Source organism: Odocoileus virginianus, chromosome 3 (genome assembly GCF_023699985.2).
Source record: "Odocoileus virginianus isolate 20LAN1187 ecotype Illinois chromosome 3, Ovbor_1.2, whole genome shotgun sequence".
NCBI lineage: Eukaryota > Metazoa > Chordata > Mammalia > Artiodactyla > Cervidae > Odocoileus > Odocoileus virginianus.
The window spans coordinates 12,885,018-12,906,233 of NC_069676.1; the positions used below are offsets into that span (position 1 = coordinate 12,885,018).

The 21,216-nt window shown below is 54.8% G+C and overlaps 2 protein-coding genes across 3 annotated transcripts in view; one reads left to right on the plus strand and one right to left on the minus strand.

Annotated features, from left to right (window-relative positions):
• Positions 1 to 10: 10 nt before the first annotated feature.
• Positions 11 to 11,214, minus strand: CDC37 (cell division cycle 37, HSP90 cochaperone). Its single transcript, XM_020902370.2, has 8 exons — positions 11,008 to 11,214; positions 4,316 to 4,597; positions 3,891 to 3,999; positions 3,669 to 3,784; positions 3,195 to 3,317; positions 2,414 to 2,596; positions 2,252 to 2,323; positions 11 to 568 (listed from the first exon to the last, which is right to left on the minus strand). The coding sequence occupies exons 1-8, from the start codon at positions 11,107 to 11,109 to the stop codon at positions 413 to 415; spliced, it is 1,143 nt and encodes a 380-aa protein (XP_020758029.1). The 5' UTR covers positions 11,110 to 11,214; the 3' UTR covers positions 11 to 412.
• A 7,839-nt stretch (positions 11,215 to 19,053) lies between these two features.
• PDE4A (phosphodiesterase 4A) overlaps positions 19,054 to 21,216 on the plus strand; it is a 49,185-nt gene continuing 47,022 nt past the window's right edge. Inside the window, exons 1-2 of one of the 2 annotated variants that reach the window (XM_070464222.1) lie at positions 19,054 to 19,200; positions 19,841 to 20,040. In XM_070464222.1, coding sequence (XP_070320323.1) covers positions 19,153 to 19,200; positions 19,841 to 20,040 — 248 coding nt within the window. In that variant the 5' untranslated portion in view covers positions 19,054 to 19,152. The remainder of the gene's footprint in view (positions 19,201 to 19,840; positions 20,041 to 21,216) is intronic. The other variant, XM_020902371.2, reaches the window with a different exon arrangement.

Below are 21,216 nucleotides of genomic sequence, written 5' to 3' on the forward strand. Positions count from 1 at the left end.
ACGCCCCACAGAGCATCTGAAATCCTTTATTGGAAGATAACTGCTGTTTACTATATAGAAGACTTGACGCGGGCGAACAGCGAGAACAGAGCCCACAGTGACTGGAGCAGGCCCCTTGGCTGGGGACCCACCCCCACCCCATGGACCAACCTGGCAACCTCTGCCCCTCCCTGGATCCCCGGGCCTTTGGCTTAATGCTGATGGGGGGCTGCAGGCAATGAAGCCCCTCTGACTCAAAGCAAAGACTTGGATGAGGGCTGGGGGGGAGGGGGACGGTGGAAGGAGGGTGGCAGGGCCCCTCCGGACTAGGTTGGGGAGCAGCAAAAGCAGAGGAAGCCAGGACCTGGGGAGATGGCATCTATTTTTGTTTCCTGAAAAGGGGTGCACAGGGGCCTGCGGCAGCCGGGACAGGTCACGCGCTGACATCCTTCTCGTCGCCTGACTTGGGGGTGGCTTCCAGCAAGGGGTCCCCGGGACCCGCCTCCTCCCCCTCCTTGGCCTCGCTGGACTTGGAGTTGGGGACCCAGAGGCCTGAGTCGATGCAGCGCTGCATGTGGTACTTCGCGTCCTGTGGGGAGAAGGGTGGGTGGGTGAGGCTGGGCTGCTGCCTGCTGGGGGCACGCCCCGTCCCCTGCACATCCCCAAGCCCGCTTTCTGCTCTTTCTACATCAGAGCTGTCTGGGATGAGGGAAAACAGTCTGTAATCTGTGCTATCCAACATGGCAGCCAGCAGACATGGGTGTCTACTGAGTACTTCAAATGTGGTTGGTGCAAGGGAAGGACAGAGCTTGAAATTTTACTTATTATTTTTTTTGATACATTTATGTGGCTGAGCTGGGTCTTAGTTGTGGCATGTGGGATCCAGTTCCCTCACCAGGGATCAAACCTGGGCCCCCTGCACTGGGAGTGTGGAGTCTTAGCCACTGGACCACCAGGGAAGTCCCTAAATTTTACTTAACTTTAGAATTCAAATTTAACTTCCCAGGTGGAACTAGTGGTAAAGAAGTGAAGTGAGAGCCACTCAGTCATGTGCGACTCTTTGCGACCCCATGGACTATATAGTCCATGGAATTCTCCAGGCCACAGGCGGAGTGGGTAGCCATTCCCTTCTCCAGGGGATCTTCCCAACCCAGGGATGGAACCCAGGTATCCTGCATTGCAGGCGGATTTTTACTACCTGAGCTATCTGGGAATCTGAGTGGTAAAGGACCTGCCTGCCAATGCAGAAGACTAAGAGACACCGGTTCAATTCACAGGTTGGAAAAATTCCCTGGAGGAGGAAATGGCAACCCACTCCAGTATTCTTCCCTGGAGAATCCCATGAACAGAGGAGCCTGGCGGGCTACAGTCCATGGGTCACAAAGAGTCAGACATGACTGAAGCGACTTAGCACCAACAATTCATATTTTAAAAGTGTAGGCCTAGAACAAAGGTCAGCAAACTTTTTTTAAAAAATAAAAAGCCAGACAGCAAATATTTTTGGCTTGCAGGCCCTGTGGTCCCTGTCAAAACCTCTCATTCCATCACACCTCAATTTTATGGCTGCGGCACAAAATCAACTATAGACAAGATGAAAATAAACCAGCCTGGCTGCTGCAGTTCCAGCAAAATTTTATTTACAGACAGGCAGTGAATCTTTGACTTTTGAGCCAGATTCTCTGAAGACCCTTGGTCTACATACTTATCCCCATAGAAGCTTCTAGAAACTCTGAGGTGGTCTAGAGACTAAATCCATTTTACAGACAAGGGAACCAGTGTGGCCAACCAGTGAGCCATGCAGTAGGAAGGGGCTTAGACAGAGGTTTATTAAGACACAGGGTTCTTATCCACCAGTGCTGTTACCGCTCCAAAAAGCTGAGGTTCAACCAGCGTCAACCACATACTTGGCCCTCCTCAAGGATTTTGTGAGTTAATATGTTTTTTGAGAGATACTGGTTTGATGGGGTAACTGAGACTGTGGAGCAGGCCACTCTGAGTTGCTGGCAAAGGTGGAGTCAGCTGGGTGTGCTCATAAACAGACACAGGGACAGGGACGCTCAATCTAGACGCTGGGCACATAGCAGCTGCTCAGTAAAAGTGAGAGAGCATGGGGCATGAGGCCGGGCTGTCTTGGGTGCCAGCCACTCAGTAACAGAACCTCCCTGGCTCTTTTGAGAAGCCCAGGAGGGACCCTGCCAGCAGCAACGTGGTCAGCAGGGCTGGAGGTGGGGGGAGACACACTGCCTGTCCCGGTGGGTGTATGGTTACTCACGGTGGGGTCCATCTTGCTGATGGCGTCTTGGAGCATCTGCACGTCCTTCGCATCAAAGCATTTCTGAAGTTCCTGTGGGTGCAGGGGGCGGGGTCAGGGCCTGGGTCTCAGGGATCCCACTGACAGCCCACCTGCCACCTGCCAGGGTCTGGGGAGCCTCACCTCAGGGAGGGACTCGTAGACCTCGACGGGGTCCAGGCCGCCAGGGCCAAGCCGCTTCTTTCGCTCCTCTTCCTCGTATTCCTTCATGGCCTTCTCAATGCGCAGCTTGGCGCGGCCCCGCACGCGGTCTTTGAAAGCCTCTAGTTCGTCATTGAAGCCCTCCATGTACTGACGGTCAGCAGTCTGCAGGGGAGGGAGTGTGTTCACCAGGAGAGACTGGGGAGCCCAGGACCCTTCCAGTGCAGGCCCTCAGGGACGCCCCAGGGCTCCCCACAGCTGGCCCTGAACTAAAGGACGGGCACCCTGGGGCTCAGGCCACTCCCCTGTTCTGTCTAGCCTCCTCCGTCTTCTCTGAGCTCAACGTCATACCCCTGCGCTCACAATCATCTGACTGCATGTCCCCTTACACTGCAAAATCGTGACACCCACCTCGCCCAGGTCTTCCTGTGGAGTCTCGAAGGCACCTCAAACTCAATACAGCTGCCCTCGATCATCCTCCGGTCTGCCCTCAATCTCCCCTAGCTCTGCTCTTCAGGGGCTCAGGTAAGAAACCCATAGGTGCCCACGACTCTGGCCCTCACTTAGGTTGGTACTCTCAGCACATCCTGCCAGCTCGGCTTTCCAAATCTCCATGGGAGCCGCCCAATACCCAGCTCCTCCGCAGACTGACCCGCCGCTCATGGATGAGATGCTGATCACAGGGGCTTGAGTCCAAGTGGACCCGTGTCTGCCTCCCCCAGTGGACCGTAAGCTGGATCCCTGAGGATGACCACCTCCCTACCTTGATCTTGGTGAAGAACTGCCGGAAGCAGGCACGGGGGTCCACCTTGAGGCTCTTGGCCAGCTCCAGGATGAACTGCATGACGATGGTCTGGTGAGCCACCTGCTCCATGAGGGCGCATTTCTGCCAAGGGAGGACGTTGCATGGCGTCACCGAGTGGCGGGCTCCTTTCCCCAGCCCTCGTTGTGTGAGAACACAACTTGCACTTAAACCTTATCCGTGGCTTACTTGGACACTGGTCTTAATATTTAACTTCAATGTAAAATTAATGCCTTTCCCCCCAAGAGACAATGGTACAGCTTCCTATATTAGACTCCAGACAGTGTTTAAAAATGCAGTTCTTTTTCCCTTCATGCCTACTGTAATGTTCTGAACAAACATGAATGATGAAAAGAGAATAAAAAAAAATGAGAAAAAAAAAGGCAGAACCTTTTGGGCCCTCCCAACCCCCTACCCCGCAGTGTCTGCACGCACCTCCTCCACCTCTAGATCAATGCACCAGATGACCAGGTAGTTGGCTGTCTCCTCGCACACCAGGTGGACATTGTCCGACAGGTACTTCTGGCTGTCATCCCAGCGGCGCAGCATGCCTGCCAAAAGGCGATGGCGAAGTGCTCCAAGGGCCCCCAGGAGGCAGAGGGGCAGCCCTCTCTCATGCGCACCACCCACCTAGAGCCCACCCCTGGCCCAACTCACCGAAGTGTTTGATCTGTTTCTCATACTTTTCCACGAAGGTTTTGTGTTTCTGCTCCCTCACCTCCTCCGACTCCTCCTCCGCCTGCTCAGGCTTGGTGTTGACCATGCTCTGTGGTGAGGCGAGAAGGGGAGTGGGCTGGGGCGAGGCTGCGGCCGCGGGGCGCCTCAAACGTGGCCGGGCGGGCCGCGGCCGCAACGCCCATCCCATCCACAGCGGAGGCGGTGACGGCGCTGTGCACATCAGTGTGGCGGGAGCGTGGGCGTGGCAGGTGTGGCCTCGGACTGGGGCCTTCGGGCAGATCAGAGGGAGGGGTACTGGTGGGGTGCCTCACCAACCGGCGTCCCCCGCCCCACCCCCCAACTCCTGAACCTGCGCAGTGCTCCCCACCCCCGCCCGCTGCCCTTCACGCCCAGGCCCCGCCCACCTTGCTGAAGCCGTCCTTGCTGAGCGTGTCCACGTTCCAGGGCATGCTCTTCTCCTTCTTGCGCATCTCCTCCAGTTTTTGCTCCCAGCTCCGCTCCTCCTTGCGCAGCTGCTGCGCCTCAGCCTGCAGCCGCTCCAGCTCGGCCTTGCCGCCTTCGCCCTCGGCCACCTCCAGCTCCTTCAGCTTCCGCTGGCACTCGGCCACCTTGCGCTTGCACTCGCGGCAGCCCCTGTCCAGCTCCTCCTTCTCTTTCTGGAACTGCTCCATGCGCTCCACCCGGGCCTGCGGGTTGGGCATGGCCCGTCATTCTGGGGAACAGCCCGGCCCTGACCCCGGCCCCGGGCTCTCCACAGCCGCACCTGGGATGACCCCAGAGAAGGTCCACACCAACTTCCGCGCACTGGATTCCCGGCTCCTGCTCTCACCTCTAAGGTAGGCCTGAGCTAGGGCGGGTTCCTCCTCTGTGCAGAAGCTTCTACAGCCCCAGCAGTCCAGTGGATAGGAATTCACCTTCCAATGCTGGGGAAAGTGGTTTGATCCCTGGTTTGGGAACTAAGATCCCACATGCCTTGGGGCAACTAAGCCTGCGGGTCACTAAAGAGCCTGTGTACTGCAATACACAGGATCAAAGATCTTGCGTGCCACAACTAAGACTCAACACAGCCAAGTATATAAATAAATATTTTTCAAAATAAGAACCTTCTATGACTTCTGCCTCACTCGGAGCAAAAGCCTAAGTCTTCCCCGGAGCCCATAAAGCCAAGCACAACCTGTCCAGTCCCCTCCACGGCCTCATCTCCTCCTGCTCGCCCTCTCCCTCCAGCCACACTGGCTGCCTCACCTTTTCCCGAACTCACTTCAAGCCTCAGGGCCTTTGCACTGCCTCTGTGTTCCCTTGGTCTGGAATGCTCTCTCTTCAGATCCACCCCACCTCTCCAAACCCTGCATCCTCATCAACTTCAAATGCCTTACAGGGAATTCCCTGGTGGTCCAGTGGTTAGGGCTCTGAGGCTCCACTGCTGGGGACCAGGCTTCGATCTGAGATCCTGCAAGTCATGTAGTGCAGTCAAAAAAAAAGGTCCCTTAGAGATGAGGCCTTCCTTGATACTGCTGATATCTCCGCCTCTTCTGCTCTGCTTGATCTTCCTCCTCAGCACCTGTCACCTGACAACATTCTGTGACAGTTCTCTCCCCTGCTTTGGGTGCTGTCCACCTCCAAAGAGACTGGCTCCACAAAGGTGGGGATCTGATCACTCTTGTGACTCCAGAGTCAGGAACCTGGTGCACAGCAGGGACTTAAGAAAGACTTGTTGGATCTAATAATCACATGCTGGAAGGAGGCCTCCCCACTCCCCAGGATCCCCCTCCTGCCTGGAGCACCCTCAGTAACACTCAGGCACCCTACCCTGGCCACATGGCCCTCCAGCCACTGCTGTCTTGGTGTCTTACAGGCACCTCCAGCTCTGTGCCCAAGACTGAACTCCCCACCTGAGCTCCCCCAAACCTAATTTTCTGCTGTGTCCTCCCTCAGGGAAGACCCTCGCCCCCGCCTCCTGCCCCTAGCAGAGGCCTGCTGTGAGTCATTCCCTCCCTCTCTGCCACCAAATCACCATGCTTTTCCTTTCCAGTCCTTCCTCTAATGTGCTCCACCCCACGCGCTGCACCTGGATCCACAGGGCCCGTTCAGCTGTCTCCAGGCCAGCATGCCTCCGGAGCCCAGCGTGGTACCCACCAGACTCCTGTATACCTCCTATCCTAGACGCTGCTCCTCAGAACTCTTCTGCTGCACCCCAAGCTCAGTGACGGCACGTCATCTCAGCTTCCTCATCCAGACCCCTCGCTGGATCACAGGGCTGTGTCATTGTCCATCCCTGCCCCAGTTCCCCATCACTTCCCCCAGCTCCCTGAAATGTCTGCTCAACCCAGAGCCACAGACTGAACACTGAGAGGTGCCACTGCTTTCCATCACCTGCCCCTGGTTCCCTGCAGTGTCTGCTCAACCCGGAGCCACACACTGGACCCCGAAACATGCCATGACCATCCCCCCAATCCAGGCTCAGAAGCTGCCAGAGGAGTCCTGGAAACGCACCCATCTGATCACAGCCCTCCCTGTTCAGAGGGAACCCCAAACTCCTGCCCCAAGCTGCCCAGAGGGCACCAATGTTCCTCGGGGGGCTGGATCTCAGATCAATGCTGGCCCCTGTGGCCCCCCGAACGCACCGGCTCTCTCCTGCGTCTTAGGCTCTGCACATGCTGCTCCTCCCTGCTGGCACTCCCCTCGCTCCATCTGCTCTGTCTGCAAGTCTTAGCTTCAGCAAAGCCTTCCCCAAGTGCGAGACCCCTAGAGGCACTGAGCCCCAAAGGCCCCTCAGTAATCAGCAGGTGATGTGATGAGATGCTAGTGGAAAGCCTTGAGACCCCAGACCTGGGGTCATATCCCATGGCCACCACATAATGGCCAGGTGTCTCTGGGCCAATTCCCAAACTTCAGTTTTCTCATGTGTCAGAGGTGGACAACAGTGCCAACCTCACGAGCTTACACTGGAAGACATGAAAGAGGTTGTACAGTCCAGAGCTATGCTGGACGCTCGGTCAGCTCCATTACCACACTAGCTACTGTCATCACTGTCTGTCCAATAAGACAGTCTCCCTCTCTGAGGATGGTAGTGGGGCTCAAACAAAAAAATGCACTTCAAGCACTTAGCTCGATATCCAGTACATGCCTGGTAACTGGGAGCAGTTGCTACTGCATCAGAGCATCCAGATCCACACCTACTGGCAATGTGACCTTAGCAAAGTCGCTTACACCTCTCCCTGCCTTGGTGTCCCCCTCTATTAAATGGGTGTGTTAAATCACTTCAGTCGTGTCCAACTTCTTGTGACCCTATGGACCGCAGGCCACCAGGCTCCTCCGGATTGCCATTTCCTTCTCCAGGGAATCTTCCCGAACCAGGGACTGAACCTGCAATTGTGATGTCTCTTGCATTGGCAGGCAGGTTCTCTACCACCAGCGCCACCTGGGAAGCCCTATGAAATGGGGCCTCACAGGGCTGTTGTGGATTAAATGAGTTACCCCAAGGAAACCACTTGCAACATGGTACTGGGTATATGTGTCCTACTCTCCTCACCACTGTCATGGCCAAGGTCACCAGAATGGTTTGCTAACTTACTTCTGTGCTTTACCTGAGGTTGTATCTCCGGGCTCCAGCACAGGGCCAGGCACACATGGGTGAGAACCGAGAGACCCCAGCTGTTCTCTCACACCGCACTGGACTGGCATGGCCAATCACGAGCCTCACTTTTCCCATTTGGTTAAGGGGTGGACAAGACCCTTAAGGCCTTGCAGCTGCTGCTGCCTCCCTTTTTTCACAATAGGTCTGTGTCCTTCTGGAACCTTCCCCCTGCCTTGAGAGGGGCTACTGGTGGTCGGTATCACCGCTGGCCTCAGGGGGGCAGCAGGAACCTACCACACTGTTGGTGTCTGCTGGGCAGCCATCAAAATCCTCCGGCATCCTCTGAGCAGCCGCCAGGGAGGCCAAAGCTAAATAAAGGCCTCCTGGAGCTGCTGGGGGTGGCAGCCGGCCTGACCTGGGCAGAAAACTCAGTGGTGAGAAGGGGCCACAGGTGTCCCTGTTTTCTGCCTTACGCGGGGGGGGGGGGGGGGGGGACCCAAGGCTCACAGAACCTGGATGCCGCCCAGCTCACTGGAAGGAGCCACAAGAAACCAGGATTGGCAGCTGTTTCTGGGCAAGGGAGCCAGGGAGCTGGAACTGGGAAGACTCACTTGTCCCCTTCTGGAACCTTGGGATTATTTTTTATTTTTCACCATGAGCATGAATTATCCAAGCAATGATGATGACAGGAGCTAAAGTTTCCACAAAGCTTATTACGTTCCAGTGCTGTCCTGCAAGCAGTATACACGTTAAATTCATAAGGTGGTTCTCACAGCAAGCCTATTGGGTGGTACTATTAAGACCACCAGCTGGGGAAACTAAGGCACACAGCGATCAAAACTCACTTCAGGGAACTTCCCAGGTAGTCCAACGGCTAAGACTCTGTGCTCTTGATGCAGGGGGCCCCAGTTCGATCTCTGGTCAGGGAACTATTAATAGATTCCACACGCTGCAACTAAAGATCCGGCACACTGTAACTAAGACCCTGTGCGGTCAAATTAATTTAAAAAACAAAACAAACCTCACTGGGGACCATGCAGCAAGTCAGTGATATTCAGAAGGAGCAGGATATGAACCCAGTCGGGCAGGCCTGCGCTCACAAGGGTACCAGGCTACCTTTTGGCTAATCCCCTCTTCCACTCTTGGTATTGCTTACTCTCTCCTCCCAGGCCCCAAGCCAAGTTCTTTCCAGATCTAATCTCATTTCGTTTTTCATGATGGTCTCATGGAGGCAGGGGGCTCGCTCCCCCAAAGCAGTGATGGTCCTGCGGCAGGGCTGGAGCCCAGGCTGCCGGTCACTGGCAGCTGAACCTCGTGCTGTAGACTCCAGGCTCCTTGCCTCCACTCGTCTCCACGACAGCCCTGGGCCCTCAGCGGTTGGACAGGAAAAGGTTTTGCGCCAGGAGGGAGCAGGGCGTGGTGGGAGGAGGACGCTGTATGAGAGCGGGCATGGCCTCCCAAACCAGCAGGACCAAACCTGGTGATACAGATCAACTATGTTAGGAGAACAGGTGTTCCTGAGAATGGGCTTTAGAGCTTTTCGGAGAGCTTCAATATTTCATCATAAAATGTCACACGTGGCAAGAGAGAAATGCTAGAACTTTCTTTTTCCACTCCAGTGGCTTGCCCACCAGGTACACTAGCCAGGTGGAAAGGGTTAGTCACTCAATCATATCCGACTCTTTGCAACCCCATGGACTGTAATTCACCAGGCTTCTCTGTCCATGAGATTCTTCAGGCAAGAATACTGGAGTGGATCACTATTCCCTTCTCCAGGGGATCTTCCCCACTCGGGGATCGAATCTGGGTCTCCAGCACTGCAGGCAGATTCTTTATCATCTGAGCCATCAGGGAAGCCCTAGCCAGGAGGCTGCTGCTTTAAGAAATGGGTTGGACCCAGAACCGGGACCAGATGTAGGCACTGATACTGTGTCTCAGCAGGATGAGGAAGGGCGCTTCTAGGAGTTTCTGGATAAATGATTCCAAGCGGATACATGGGAAGATAGCATTCTATCTTCTATTCTATCTATCTATGAGGCCTTCCTAACTGGAAGGTTCTAGGAGGTATATGCCTTAAGTGTGAGAGCATAGCAGGCCTTGGAATGTGGGTGCAGGAGCTCTGAGTTGGTGGAGCAAGAGGTTAGCACACAGGATCTCAGGAGAGTCATTCTGTTGGCCGGTAAGCACAGCTGAGCGGCAGGGGGGTAGAAAGAACACACAGACTTGGGATTCTGGGGGTCTGTATTTGGGGGAAAATAGATAAAAGAAGGGGCAGTGAATATGGAATCAGGATGGGAGGGTTCCTTGTAACAGCAGCCTCATTGTGGGTGTCTGAGAACAGCAGACCAAGTTTGGGTCAGAAGGGAGATGGGGTGGGTTCGGGTTCTGGACTTGGGTTTGAATGAGGCATTCTGAAGCTGGCAAAAGTTCCCACTGGAAGTCTGTCTTGGGGGTGGGCGGGGACTGGGTGTGCAGTACCAAGGAGGGGCAGGGGTTCTGGCTGGGCAGGAAGCCACGTGGGTAGGGTTTCCTGATGTAATGGGAAATTGGGTCTAACCATACCAGAGGTTGAAGGAGAGCCTCCGGAATTGGAGGCTCCATCAGGGTAGAGGTGGTAGTTCATTCTGAACAGGACCCAGGTTTCAAAACTACAGGCCTAGATGAGACTGAGGGCCCTGGGGGGAGGGAGTTGGGGGGGTAACCAATCTTTGTTCTATGGGAGGGGTCCTGGATGTGGGTTGGAGTCCCAAGCCAAGAATAGAAATCTCAGGGGAAGACAAAGTTGTTTTATTCAGAGGAGTAAGACTTCTGGATTTGAACCATAAGGATCCAGAAAAGCAGGTCGCAGAATAGCCTTAAATTATTGGGAACTCTAGGGTTTTGGAGGGCTTCCAGATGGGGCCAGTGGTAAAGAACCTGCCTGCCAATGCAGGAGACATAAAAGAAGCGGGTTCGATCCTTGGATCGAGAAGATCCCCTGGAGAAGAAAATGGTAACCGACTCCAGTATTCTTGCCTGGAGAATCCCAAGGACAGAGAAGCCTGGTGGGCTACAGTCCACGGGGTCACAAAGAGTTGGACACGACTGAAGCGACTGCGCACAGGGGTTGGGAGGGGCCATGGAACAGCCAAGATCTTAACTGGGTACCCGAGTAGGTTCAGGATCCAGATTCTGAGATGGAAATCTGGGTGTGAATGGAAGATCCCAAGCAGGGTTGGGAGGCACGTCAAAAGCTTGCCTTGGCAGTCTAAACTCTAAAAAGATGCCGTACAGGTCAACCTGGAGTTTCAAGAAATTGGAAGGGGGGGTGGGGGCGCCGGCATCGCGGGCAAGGAACTCAGGGGTCCCGGCAATTCTATGGCCCCGGAATTGAATCGAGGAACCCTGGGCTATTCGGAAGCCCAGGCTGTAGGGGGCAACCCCAGGTATCAATGGCTGGGCCCCCCGGCAGTATCAGGGGTCAGAACTCTAAAGCGGAGTCCCGGGAGTGGGGGAAGGGGTTGGGCGCGCGCGCTCTACCTGGTGCCGCCAGCGGAAGAGGCTAGCGGTGTCGATGTTGGGGTGCGTCTCGTCTTCATCGTCAGACACCTCGATGTGGTCCCACACGCTGTAGTCCACCATCTTGCCTCGGGGCCCAGCCCTCCCGGGCTCTGGTGGCAGCAGCGGCGGCGACGGCGGCGGCGGCGGCGGCAACACTGAGACTCAGCCCGCGGAGCCCCGCCCCTTCCGCTTCCGCCCGGGCGCGCACGCCCCGCCCGCTCGTGACGTCACATCCCTAGTAACCGCAGCGGCGGCACTGGCGACCGAGTTCTTAAAGAGCCCTGCGCACGTGTTCCGGCTCTCGGGAGTCCGCTGAGACCTCAACCCATTGGGCTTCCGGCCTCCGCTAGGCCCCTCCTAGGGACTTACGGGTGGGTTCTCCAACCTTGAGCCCCCTCATCCCCAGCTAACTCCACGGTGGGCGTTTACGGCAGCCTTGGGGGAGGGGGCAGTTGGAGAGACTGAGAGAGGATTGTCCTCTTAGCCACGCCACAGTGACGTCACCCTGAGCCCACTGCTGGGGCTCGGCCTCGGCGAAAAGACCTCGCTCCCGTCTCTTGTGAAAGACTTAACTTTGTGCTGGAGATGGTGCCTGATAGGAAAGGACCTTCCCAGTCCAAGGGGTACAGGCCCTGCTCTGGGAGGGTCTAAGTGAAGGAAGGTTATGGCCCTGCCCTCGAGGAGTCGAGACGGGGGCGGTGTGGCCCTGCCCTGAGAACTGGTGCTACCTTGGCTCGAACCACAGCTTCCCCTCTCGCCTCCCCCATTTTCTGCCACTTCCTTAGCGGGGATTCGCGCATACACGCCCCCTCTGGAACCACCCGGAGCGCACTTAACGGGCCTCGGGAGCCTGTCCACGGCGGCTCCCCTTGCGTCCGCTGGGTGTCGCCAGTGTCTAATTAGCGGCCAGTGCTGCTGGCCCAGCGCCAGGTGGGGGAGGGATGGGAGAGCTCGGAAGTGCGCTTGCAGGGGGTCTTTCTCCGTCGAGGTACTCCGGGACTCCTCGCAGTCCCTCCCCCTTTCGTCTGGGATCCCCTTCCACGTCCTGGACTCTAAGAACTCCATTACACTGAGCTTGGGCGACCGCAGCCACACACTTTCATATATCCCTACCCACGCTTCGATACCGGGATAAAAGGCTGCGTTGCAGCCTAGGGCCAGGATTATCTCAGATTAAAGGGCGGGGGACAGGGAGGATGGGAGGAGATTCAGCCACTTGAGTGAAGGGCGCCTCTTCCAGACTCCCCCCAACCAAGCAGGCGTTTAGGAGGCCGCTGGAGAGAAAGGAGTGAAGGTCTTTAAATGGGTGGGGTGTGGGGGATTCCCCGGCCCTGGGAAGGGGTGGGGCCATCCGGACAAAAGCGCCCGCCCGCTGCCGCCCCTCCCCCTCACGGTCCATTCAAACCCGCGAGTAGGCGGGCGGGGGCGGGGGAGTCCCCCTTTCCTCCTCCTCCTCCAACCCTGGCAGTTCAACATCACAGCGGCCGTCAAGGCCCGGGTACGCGCGCGCACGGACCTACATCCCAGCGGGGCTCCCGATCTCACACATACACACACACACACACACACACACACACACACACACACACCGGCAAACAAAGGGTCTGGACACCCCGGTCCCCTCCCGCCCCCCCAGGTCGGAGAGGGCGGGGCATCCCCTCCCCAGCCCCCCTGCAAGGTAAGCTTTGGACTACGACTGCGGCCGGGAGGGGGACCTGGTGCCCAGGAGGGAGGGGCTCTGGGCGGGGAGGGGGGACTTCCATCGCCCCCCAAGAAAGTCAGGGCCCCCCCACGTAGCCGGTTGAGGGCTTCAGGCTGGCCTCCAGGCTGAGGGTATGTAGGCAGGACCCCGAATTGGGATTCCCGGGAAGGCGCGCGGGGCGGGGGGCGGGGTGGGGGGCAGGTTGGGGGCGGGGGTGTCTCTACCTAGCTTCAGAGACTGGAGCTTCCTGGCCCCAATGAATCAGGGTCCCAGGAGCGCCAGCTCCCAGAACTGGGGACAGGGCGCCGGAAGCTCCCCCATCAGCACCAGGCTTTTACTAATCTCCTGCCGACGCAGCATCTCCACTCCTGGGGACTGAGACAGAGACCCCTGAGTTGCTTCGCACTGTCCCTCGCCCTCGCAACCACCCACCCCCCATCAGCGCATCTCCAGCTGTGTGTGTGGTATCTGTGTGCTGGGGTGGGGGGCTGGGAATGCTCCTCTGGGCTCCCAAGCTTCCTCTGCTGCATCCCACAGCCACACACTGCTTAGCTGCGGTTGTGGGACTGGGCAAACGGCTTTGCCTTCCTGAGCCTCAATTTCCTCATCTGCAGAGTGGGTAATGACTCACGCAGGATTGGGGGAGGTCTTGTTTTCGAGTCTGCATTAGTCCATTTATTTTCAAGCTCTTTCCACACGTATTTCCCAAGTGCCTACTGTACGCCAGGGCCCTGTGGTGGGGCGGTCAAACTACAGCAACCAAAGAGACCAGCTGGGTCCCGGCTTGGCTGACCCTGGAGACTGCTGAGGGAGCAAGATCAGTATGTGAACAGAGAAATCCCCTCAGTGATTTTCGACTGAAGACTAAAATTCCATGAGGCATGGAGAGTGATTTCAGGGGAGGGTGTTCGAGATTCAATGAAATTTTATGGTTTGTATCTGCCTTCATCATTCACTTTCTGCTCCACGGGGGCAGGGCCAGCCTAGAAGAGTGCCTGGTACACAATAGGTGCATAATAAATATTGAATTAATTAAAGAGAGAATTGATTGAAACTATTTTCATAGTGCTTTAGGTCAGGAAGGAGGCTAGTCATGAACCAACCCATCCTCTCTCCCATGTTACAGATGAGGCAAGTGAGTCCCTTAGACCCAGAAAAGGGGAAAGATGTCATCAAAGGCAGTACAGGAAGTTGATGGGATGTTGTCATTCCCATACAAGTGAGGATGGCTGAAGAAATGGTTGTGAACAGCCAGGAATAGAAGAAAATAGAGACCAGACTTGAGCACAGGTCCCTCCAGGAACCCATGACATCTATCAGCCCCTATCTCTCTCCTCATACCACACAGACACAGCCCTATGTTCATCCATTCAAAGAGTACTTACTCAGGGTCTACTAGGTATCCAGTGCTCAGGACATAGCAGTGAACAGAACAAAACCCCCTACCCCCGTGGAGGTGACATTTAGTAGAGGAATCAGTGAAGAAACAACATAAATATATAACAACAAACTGCTTCCCCGGTGGTTCAGTGGTAAAGAATCTGCCTGCAACGCAGGAGGTACAGGAGACAGTTTCCATCCCTGGGTCAGGAAGATCCCCTGGAGGAGGAAATGGCAACCCACTCCAATATTCTTGCCTGGAGAATTCCACGGACAGAGAAGCCTGACAGGCTGCAGTCCAGGGGTCACAAAGAATGAAACCCGGAGGAGTTCACTTTGGGATGCGTATCCAGGAAGACCTCCCAGAAGAGTTGTATTACTCCTCAAACACACACACATATACTTTGATCCAGACAAACGTAGTCACGCAAACACCATATACAGGCTGGAGAACCAAAAGTGCCCAAGGATGCATAGCTACTGGGTGGCTGTACAAAGATCTGAACCCAGAATCCACATTTCTGACCAGTGTAAAACGCTGCTTCCTGCTGCATCCATATGCATGCACCCTCCTCACCTGTGTGCGTGTACACACACACACACAGAGCCAGCCTCATTCCCACATAGACTGATGTGGTATCACTTTGTCACCTACACGCACTCCTGCAAGTATGGTCTGATCTCATCTACACAGTACTCAGACTCCCAGAGAGTTCTCCCCATCCAGTTGCAAATGGACAGCCATGTACAAAATCTCATGTTCACATACATGCACATGCACACACACATATGCCCCGTGGGGAGGGGGTGGAGCTGAGAGTCCTTCCCAGCTCCAAGGCATGGAGCTTGGGTAGTCACTGTCCCTCCTTAGACCTGAATGATCTGGGCAAGCTGCAGACAAGGGCATTTATCCTCATTTCCATCCCTCTCTGGCCACCCATAGCCGTGTCCTCCTGAAGGTGGTGGGGGCTGGGTGAAGCCAGTGCTCTGTCAGGCCAGGCCAGGAGCACCGAGCAGCTGGGTGAGTCAGGAGGCCCCTCCTCAGCCTGAGCCTGCTTGGCCATCTGGACCCCCTCCTCAGTGGGCTGCTGCCCAGGGTTGGGGGAAGGCAGGTTTAGCGGCTCCCCCTCCACCTGGGCACTCAGGCCAGTTTCTGAGGACCTGCCTCTCATGCCCAGGTTTCTGCCAGGGCTGATTTCTACAAAGATGCACAAGTGTCCAGGCAGTGGTGGCTTGTGTGTGTCTCCACCTCCACCCCCTGACCTCCTCCACTCCTTCCTTCATTCCACAAATCTTTGAACACCTACCATGGGCTGTTCTGGGCACTGAGGATACAGCCAGAATCAGCTACAGAATTTTGCAGAGCCCAGGGCCAGATGAAAATGCAAGACCCCTGTTTAAAATTATTATTATTAAGGGATTTCTCTGGCAGTCCAGTGTCTAAGACTCTGAACTTCCAATGCAGGGAGAGTGAGTTCGATCCCTGGTTGGGGAACTAAGACCCCACATGCTGAGTGGCCAAAAATTATTTTTTCATTAAAAAAATTTTTTTAAATGTAAGAATTTAGACCACGACAAGACCACGACAGTAGCACATTAAACCTTCTAAGCATGGGGCCCTGTGTGACTGCTCAGGTCATGTGTTCATGATGCTGGACCTACAACAAGACAGAAAAATCCCCTGACCTAATGGAATTAAGGGGCAGGGCAAGCAAAAACATAAATATATAATACCCCAGGGGCGATGAATGCTGAGGAGAGAAACAAAGCTGACTGAGAGGTAGAAGGTGATGGGGTAGGGGTAGGCATCCATGTCCGGAAGGCCTCTGAAAAGAGGTAACTTTGAGCAGAGAGAGGAAGGAGGTAAGGGAGTCAAGCGGTTGTATTTATCCACTCAAGAGACATTTGTTGAGCACCTGCTGTCTACCATCAGTGTCCAAGATCCTTGAGATTTAGCAGGGGACAAAACAGACCAACATATTGACCTCATGTCTTAATCAAAGGACAGGCAATAGCTAATAAAGGAATAAGTAAATTATATATCTTGTTAGAACGTGATCATTCTAACACAAAATTAAGTCAGAGTCAGGGAAATTGAGGGTGGGAAGAGCATAGGATATCTGAGGGTGGTTTTCCAGGGGAGGGAAGATCAAGCATAAAGGCCCTAAGATCAAAATATGCTCAAAGTGTTTGAGGAACAGGGAGCAGTCCAGTGGGATGAGAGGCAGGATGGGAGGAATCTCTGTTAATGTGCTGCTAAGTCGCTTCATTCGTGTCCAGTTCTTTGGGACCCTATGGTCTGTGGCCCTCCAGGCTCCTCTGTTCATGGGATTCTCCAGGCAAGAATACTGGAGTAAGCTGCCATGCCCTCCTCCAGGGGATCTTCCTGGCCTAGTGATCGAACCTGCATCTCTTATGTCTCCTGCACTGACAGGAGGGTTTTTTTTTTATCATTAGTGTCACCTGGGACTATGTCTATAGCTCCACTGAATCAACAACAGTGATAATATTATTATGATAGTGGCCACTGATCCATGAGCACATACTACGAACCAGGCACTGTGCTCAGAACCTTACATGCATTACTTCACTTCACAACAACCTCCTCAGGTAGGTAGGAATGCTATCCCCATTTTACAATGGAAACTGAAGATCAGGAAACTGAAGCTCAAAGAGGCTGGGAAACTTGCCCCCAGATAAACAGCTAATGAGGAGAGGTATAGTCACGATTTGAATACAGGTCAATGTTAACACGGGAGCCTAAGCATGGCCCTTACTACGTGACCCTTTTTCTGCCTGTCTGAGCATATGTGTCTGGTCTGTCTACATACAGAGGAGAAGGTGCCTCTTTCTCTTTATGCTAATTTGTTCCCTCATTTATTCTTTCAGCATTCATTGAGACTATGTGCAGGGGACCATGATGAATGGGTACCATTTCTTGCCCTCACAGAGCTGTAGTGGGAAATAAAATATAGCCTCAAACGATGAGTGCTTTAATAGGGGTAGAATAAGCAGCAGTGGGAGCCCAGAAAACTGACGGATTGAGTCTGGTAGAGAAGTGAAGGTGACCATTGAACAATATTCATACATACATCCATTTGTTCAACAGCTGTCTGTCATGAGCTTGCCTGGTGCTAAGTACTATGTGGGTGAGATGATGTTTATACTCATTTCTACTAGTTCACACTGAACTGAAGTGCTATAGCTAGAGCTATAAGGCAAGAAAAAGTAATAAGAGCCAATGTAGGGAGTAATGTGGCCAGTCCATAGTAGACTTGCTAGGAACTTAATAAATATGCTCTTGAGTCCTCAAAATAATAACCAGACGGTGAACAAAAACTTATTAAGAGACTACTATGTTCCAGATTCAGTTCTAGGCACTATGCATATAGCAATTAATAAAACATAAAATATTTTTGTCCTCCTGCAGCTGGTGTTCTAGTGTAGAGCAAGACCAACAATACATGTAATAAGTAAATTACATAGTATGTATTTGGGTGATAAATTCTATGAAAAAAATACAACAGGATAAGAAAATTCAGGAATCCTGAGGGGCTAGCAACTTTAAACAGCAGTGGGGAGGTGAGAAATACTGAAGAGGTGAGATGTTAACAAAGACCTGAAGGATGTGAGGGACCTGTGGATATTTAAGGCAGAGGGAACAGAAAGTGCAAAGGCTCTGAGGCTAGAGAATGCCGAGTGTGTCCAGAAACAGTCAAGGAGCCAGTGTAGATGGCACAGAGTCAGCCTAGGGGAGAGTGGGAGGAATGAGGACAGAGACATTATGCAGGACTCTGTGAGCCTCTTGTTGAGGACTTTGATGTTTCCTCTGAAGAAGGTGAAAGCCATGGAGGGCTCTGAGCAGAGGAGGGTCATGATCTGATGTGGGTTCTAACGGGCTCCCACAGGCTCAGATACTTTGGCCACCTGATGCAAAGAGCCGACACACTGGAAACGACCTGATGCTGGGAAAGACTGAGGGCAGCAGGAGAAGGGGACGACAGAGGATGAGATGTGGTTGGATGGCATCATCGACTCAGTGGACATGAATTTGAGCAAGCTCTGGAAAATGGTGAAGGACAGGGAAGCCTGGTGAGCTGCAGTCCTTGGCATCGCAAAGAATCCGACAGGACTTAGCGACTGAACAGCAACAGGCTCAGATGTCAATAGCATTTATTAAGCAATTACTGAGTGTCAAACAGTTCTGCAAGAATTCAACATGGTCTGATCTCATTTCATTCTCATATAGAACCTGTAAGAATTACCATTCCATTTCACAGAGGTGAAACAGGCTCAGAGAGTTTAATGCACTGACCTACGGCCACACAGCCATAATTTGCAGCGCCTGGGTGCAAAGGTTCAGCGAGCCAGGCTTCCCCTCCCCCAAGCTTTTAGATAGGGATTGCCGGCAGCAGAGCGCACTCATCACCGGGAGTTGCGTCTGTGTCCCTGTCTGTCTGTTTCTATTTCCACGCGTCCCTGTCTGTCTCCGCGCGCCTCTGCCTGCGCGTCCCCCATCTGTGCCCAAACCGCCGTCTCGCTGCGCCCGGCCCCCGCACATCGGAGCTATTTCGGGTTCAGGCATAAAAGCCCAACAGCTCGGAGGAGACGCTTCCTCCGGCCCCCAGCTCAGACCACGCGCCACACGTGGCCGGCTCTGGGAGCTCCCGGTCTTCTCTGAGGGATCCCCAGGCTGGGGAAGCCCCCGCAGGAGGACCGGTGGGGGCTGGGGCGACCCGGGCCCGAGGCTCCCGGCCCCCCAGTGGCCAATCTAGGCATTGACACGGTTCAGAGCCCAGCCGTGCGTCAGCTGTTGCTCTGGCAACATGCGTGCAACGTCACCAACAGGCAGTGCGTCAGTCACCCGCTGACGTCACGCCCCGGGAGAGGCAATTGGCGAGGGGCGGGGGTGGATTCCATGCTCAGCCCGCAGGGGGAGCCCCAGGGCTCTAATGGCAGACGCCTTTGGCCTGGTCCTGTAGGAGGCGCTAGCCGGGGCTGACATGGCGCGTGAAGCACACGAGGCGCGCTAGTTTGGCGAGATGAAGAGGAGTCGCAGTGCCCTGTCGGTGGCTGGAATCGGGGACGAGGTGCGAGGGGCGGGGCCCGGGCTGGGGACGAGGTTTGGGTTGGGGGTCCGGAGCCCCCTGGTGACCACAGCTGCTCCCTAAGCCTGGCTCCACTTCCTTGAGGCAGCAAGCCTTGTCCCTTCGTGCCTCAGTTTACTCCCTTGACTTCATTATTCTGCTGCTGCCCGGATTAAGAGGCTCTTAGCCCAGGGGTAGAAGGCAGGGCCTTCGAGGGGTTTTCCCAGTAGGGAGAGGATTGTAGAGTGGGTGCGGGTAGTTGCTGGGGGTGAGGTCTTGAGGGTCTCAGATGTAAGGAAGGGAGGAGGCCACATACATTTAGACCAAGAAGACGTGGAGGGTGGTGATGTGTTAGAAGGGTTTCGTGGTGAGGACGGACTACAGGCATGAGGGCCCAGAAGCCCCAGGATGGAGATATCAAAAGGGAACCCCACAAAAATTATGGCTGAGAAAGGGCACCTTTCAGGTGTAAGAGCTGGGAACGCTCCCTCTGTGAGAGGGATGTTAAGATGGGAGTGGGGCACAGAAGCCTTAATCCCCATAGGCGACTCTCTCAGATGGCCAGGGAGGGACATTACTGCGGAGAGGAACTCAGAGCTGCCTGACCAGGCTGTACCCCTATCCCACCCTTGTCTCACCTCAGAGGCCTCGAGAGACCCCCGAGCCGGGCCGAGCCAACATGCTGGGGGCTGACCTCCGACGCCCTCGCCGACGACTCTCCACGGGTCCAGGCCTAGGCTGGGCTGAACCTGAGCCCTTGGACCCTGGGGACCCTCTGCCGTCCCGGCCCACCACTCTGCCGCTGCTGATCCCTCCACGAATTTCCATCACCAAAGCTGACAGGTAGGTGGGTGGTGGACCAGGCTGGGAGGTGGGAATGGAGGAACAGGGTCAGCTGGGCTAACTCCAGCCACCAGTCCTTTCCTTTGCTCCAGGCTCCTGACTTCCTGCGGAGAAGGCAATGGCAACCCACTCCAGTACTCTTGCCTGGAAAATCCCATGGACGGAGGAACCTGGTGGGCTGCAGTCCATGGGGTCGCTAAGAGTCAGACACGGCTAAGCGACTTCACTTTCACTTTTCCCTTTCATGCATTGGAGAAGGAAATGGCAACCCACTCCAGTGTTCTTGCCTGGAGAATCCCAGGAACCTGGTGGGCTGCCGTCTATGGGGTCACACAGAGTCCGACACGACTGAAGTGATTTAGCAGCAGCAACAGCAGCCTGGCTTCCTGAGTTTTGCAAAAACCAGCTGAAACTTCTCCTGGAGCCTGGTGGATCAGATTGTGACATCCCGCCACCCCCAAGTGGCACCTCTTGCAGCCTTTAGAGGAACCCCTTCTTCCATTTTGCAGCTGCCTCCACCAGCAAGGGGCAGGGTTTCAGAAAGGGTTTGGACCCTCCAGTCTGCAAGAATGCTCCCATAATTAGAAAGCTGGGACAGGTTAGGGAGTACACGTCCCACCAATCTGTGTGCACCTCTATTTCCCTTTCTAAGAGGATGTCGTTTCTTCAAGGCCTTAAAAGGGGATGGTGGGACACTGGAAGCGGTCTGGACTGGCATTTTTCTTTCTTCTGAGCCTAGCTTCACACTGAATTTCCTTGCTTTTTCTCATCTGGGGTCCTCAGAGGGTACTTCAACCCTCCTCTTGGCCCAAGGATGAATTTGAAAGCCAGATGACTGAGCTAGTCCTGGCTGCTGGCGGGCCCCACTGCCCTCCTCGGGCCACTGTTCTCTGCAGCCTCAATCTCCCCGCCCACCCCTTTGTCTACGCAGAGGGCTCCAGGGTCTCTGCTTGGGTCATGCTACAGTGATTCATTTCCAGATGAGGGAAGAAGTGACTGTCATTCTCCTCTCCAAATGGCTTAATGACTCCCCCCCCCCCTCCAATCCCTCCAGCCTCTTTCCGGCCACAGATCCAGTGACCTGCTCTGGCCCACTCACTGCCTTGGGCCTTCCTTTTTCTGCCACCCCCGCTGTAACCTGACCCCCCACCCCATTTACCCCACTCTGAGCTTTGA

What these genes read in the sequence shown, in the direction of transcription:
- CDC37 (XM_020902370.2), bottom strand. Translation starts at nt 11,109, where the DNA reads ATGGTGGACTACAGCGTGTGGGACCACATCGAGGTGTCTGACGATGAA. An exon ending in GCAAGGACGGCTTCAGCAAG is followed by an intron (nt 4,000 to 4,315) that starts GTGGGCGGGGCC and finishes GCCTCACCACAG; the next exon opens with AGCATGGTCAACACCAAGCC. An exon ending in TCTACGAGTCCCTCCCTGAG is followed by an intron (nt 2,324 to 2,413) that starts GTGAGGCTCCCC and finishes CTGCACCCACAG; the next exon opens with GAACTTCAGAAATGCTTTGA.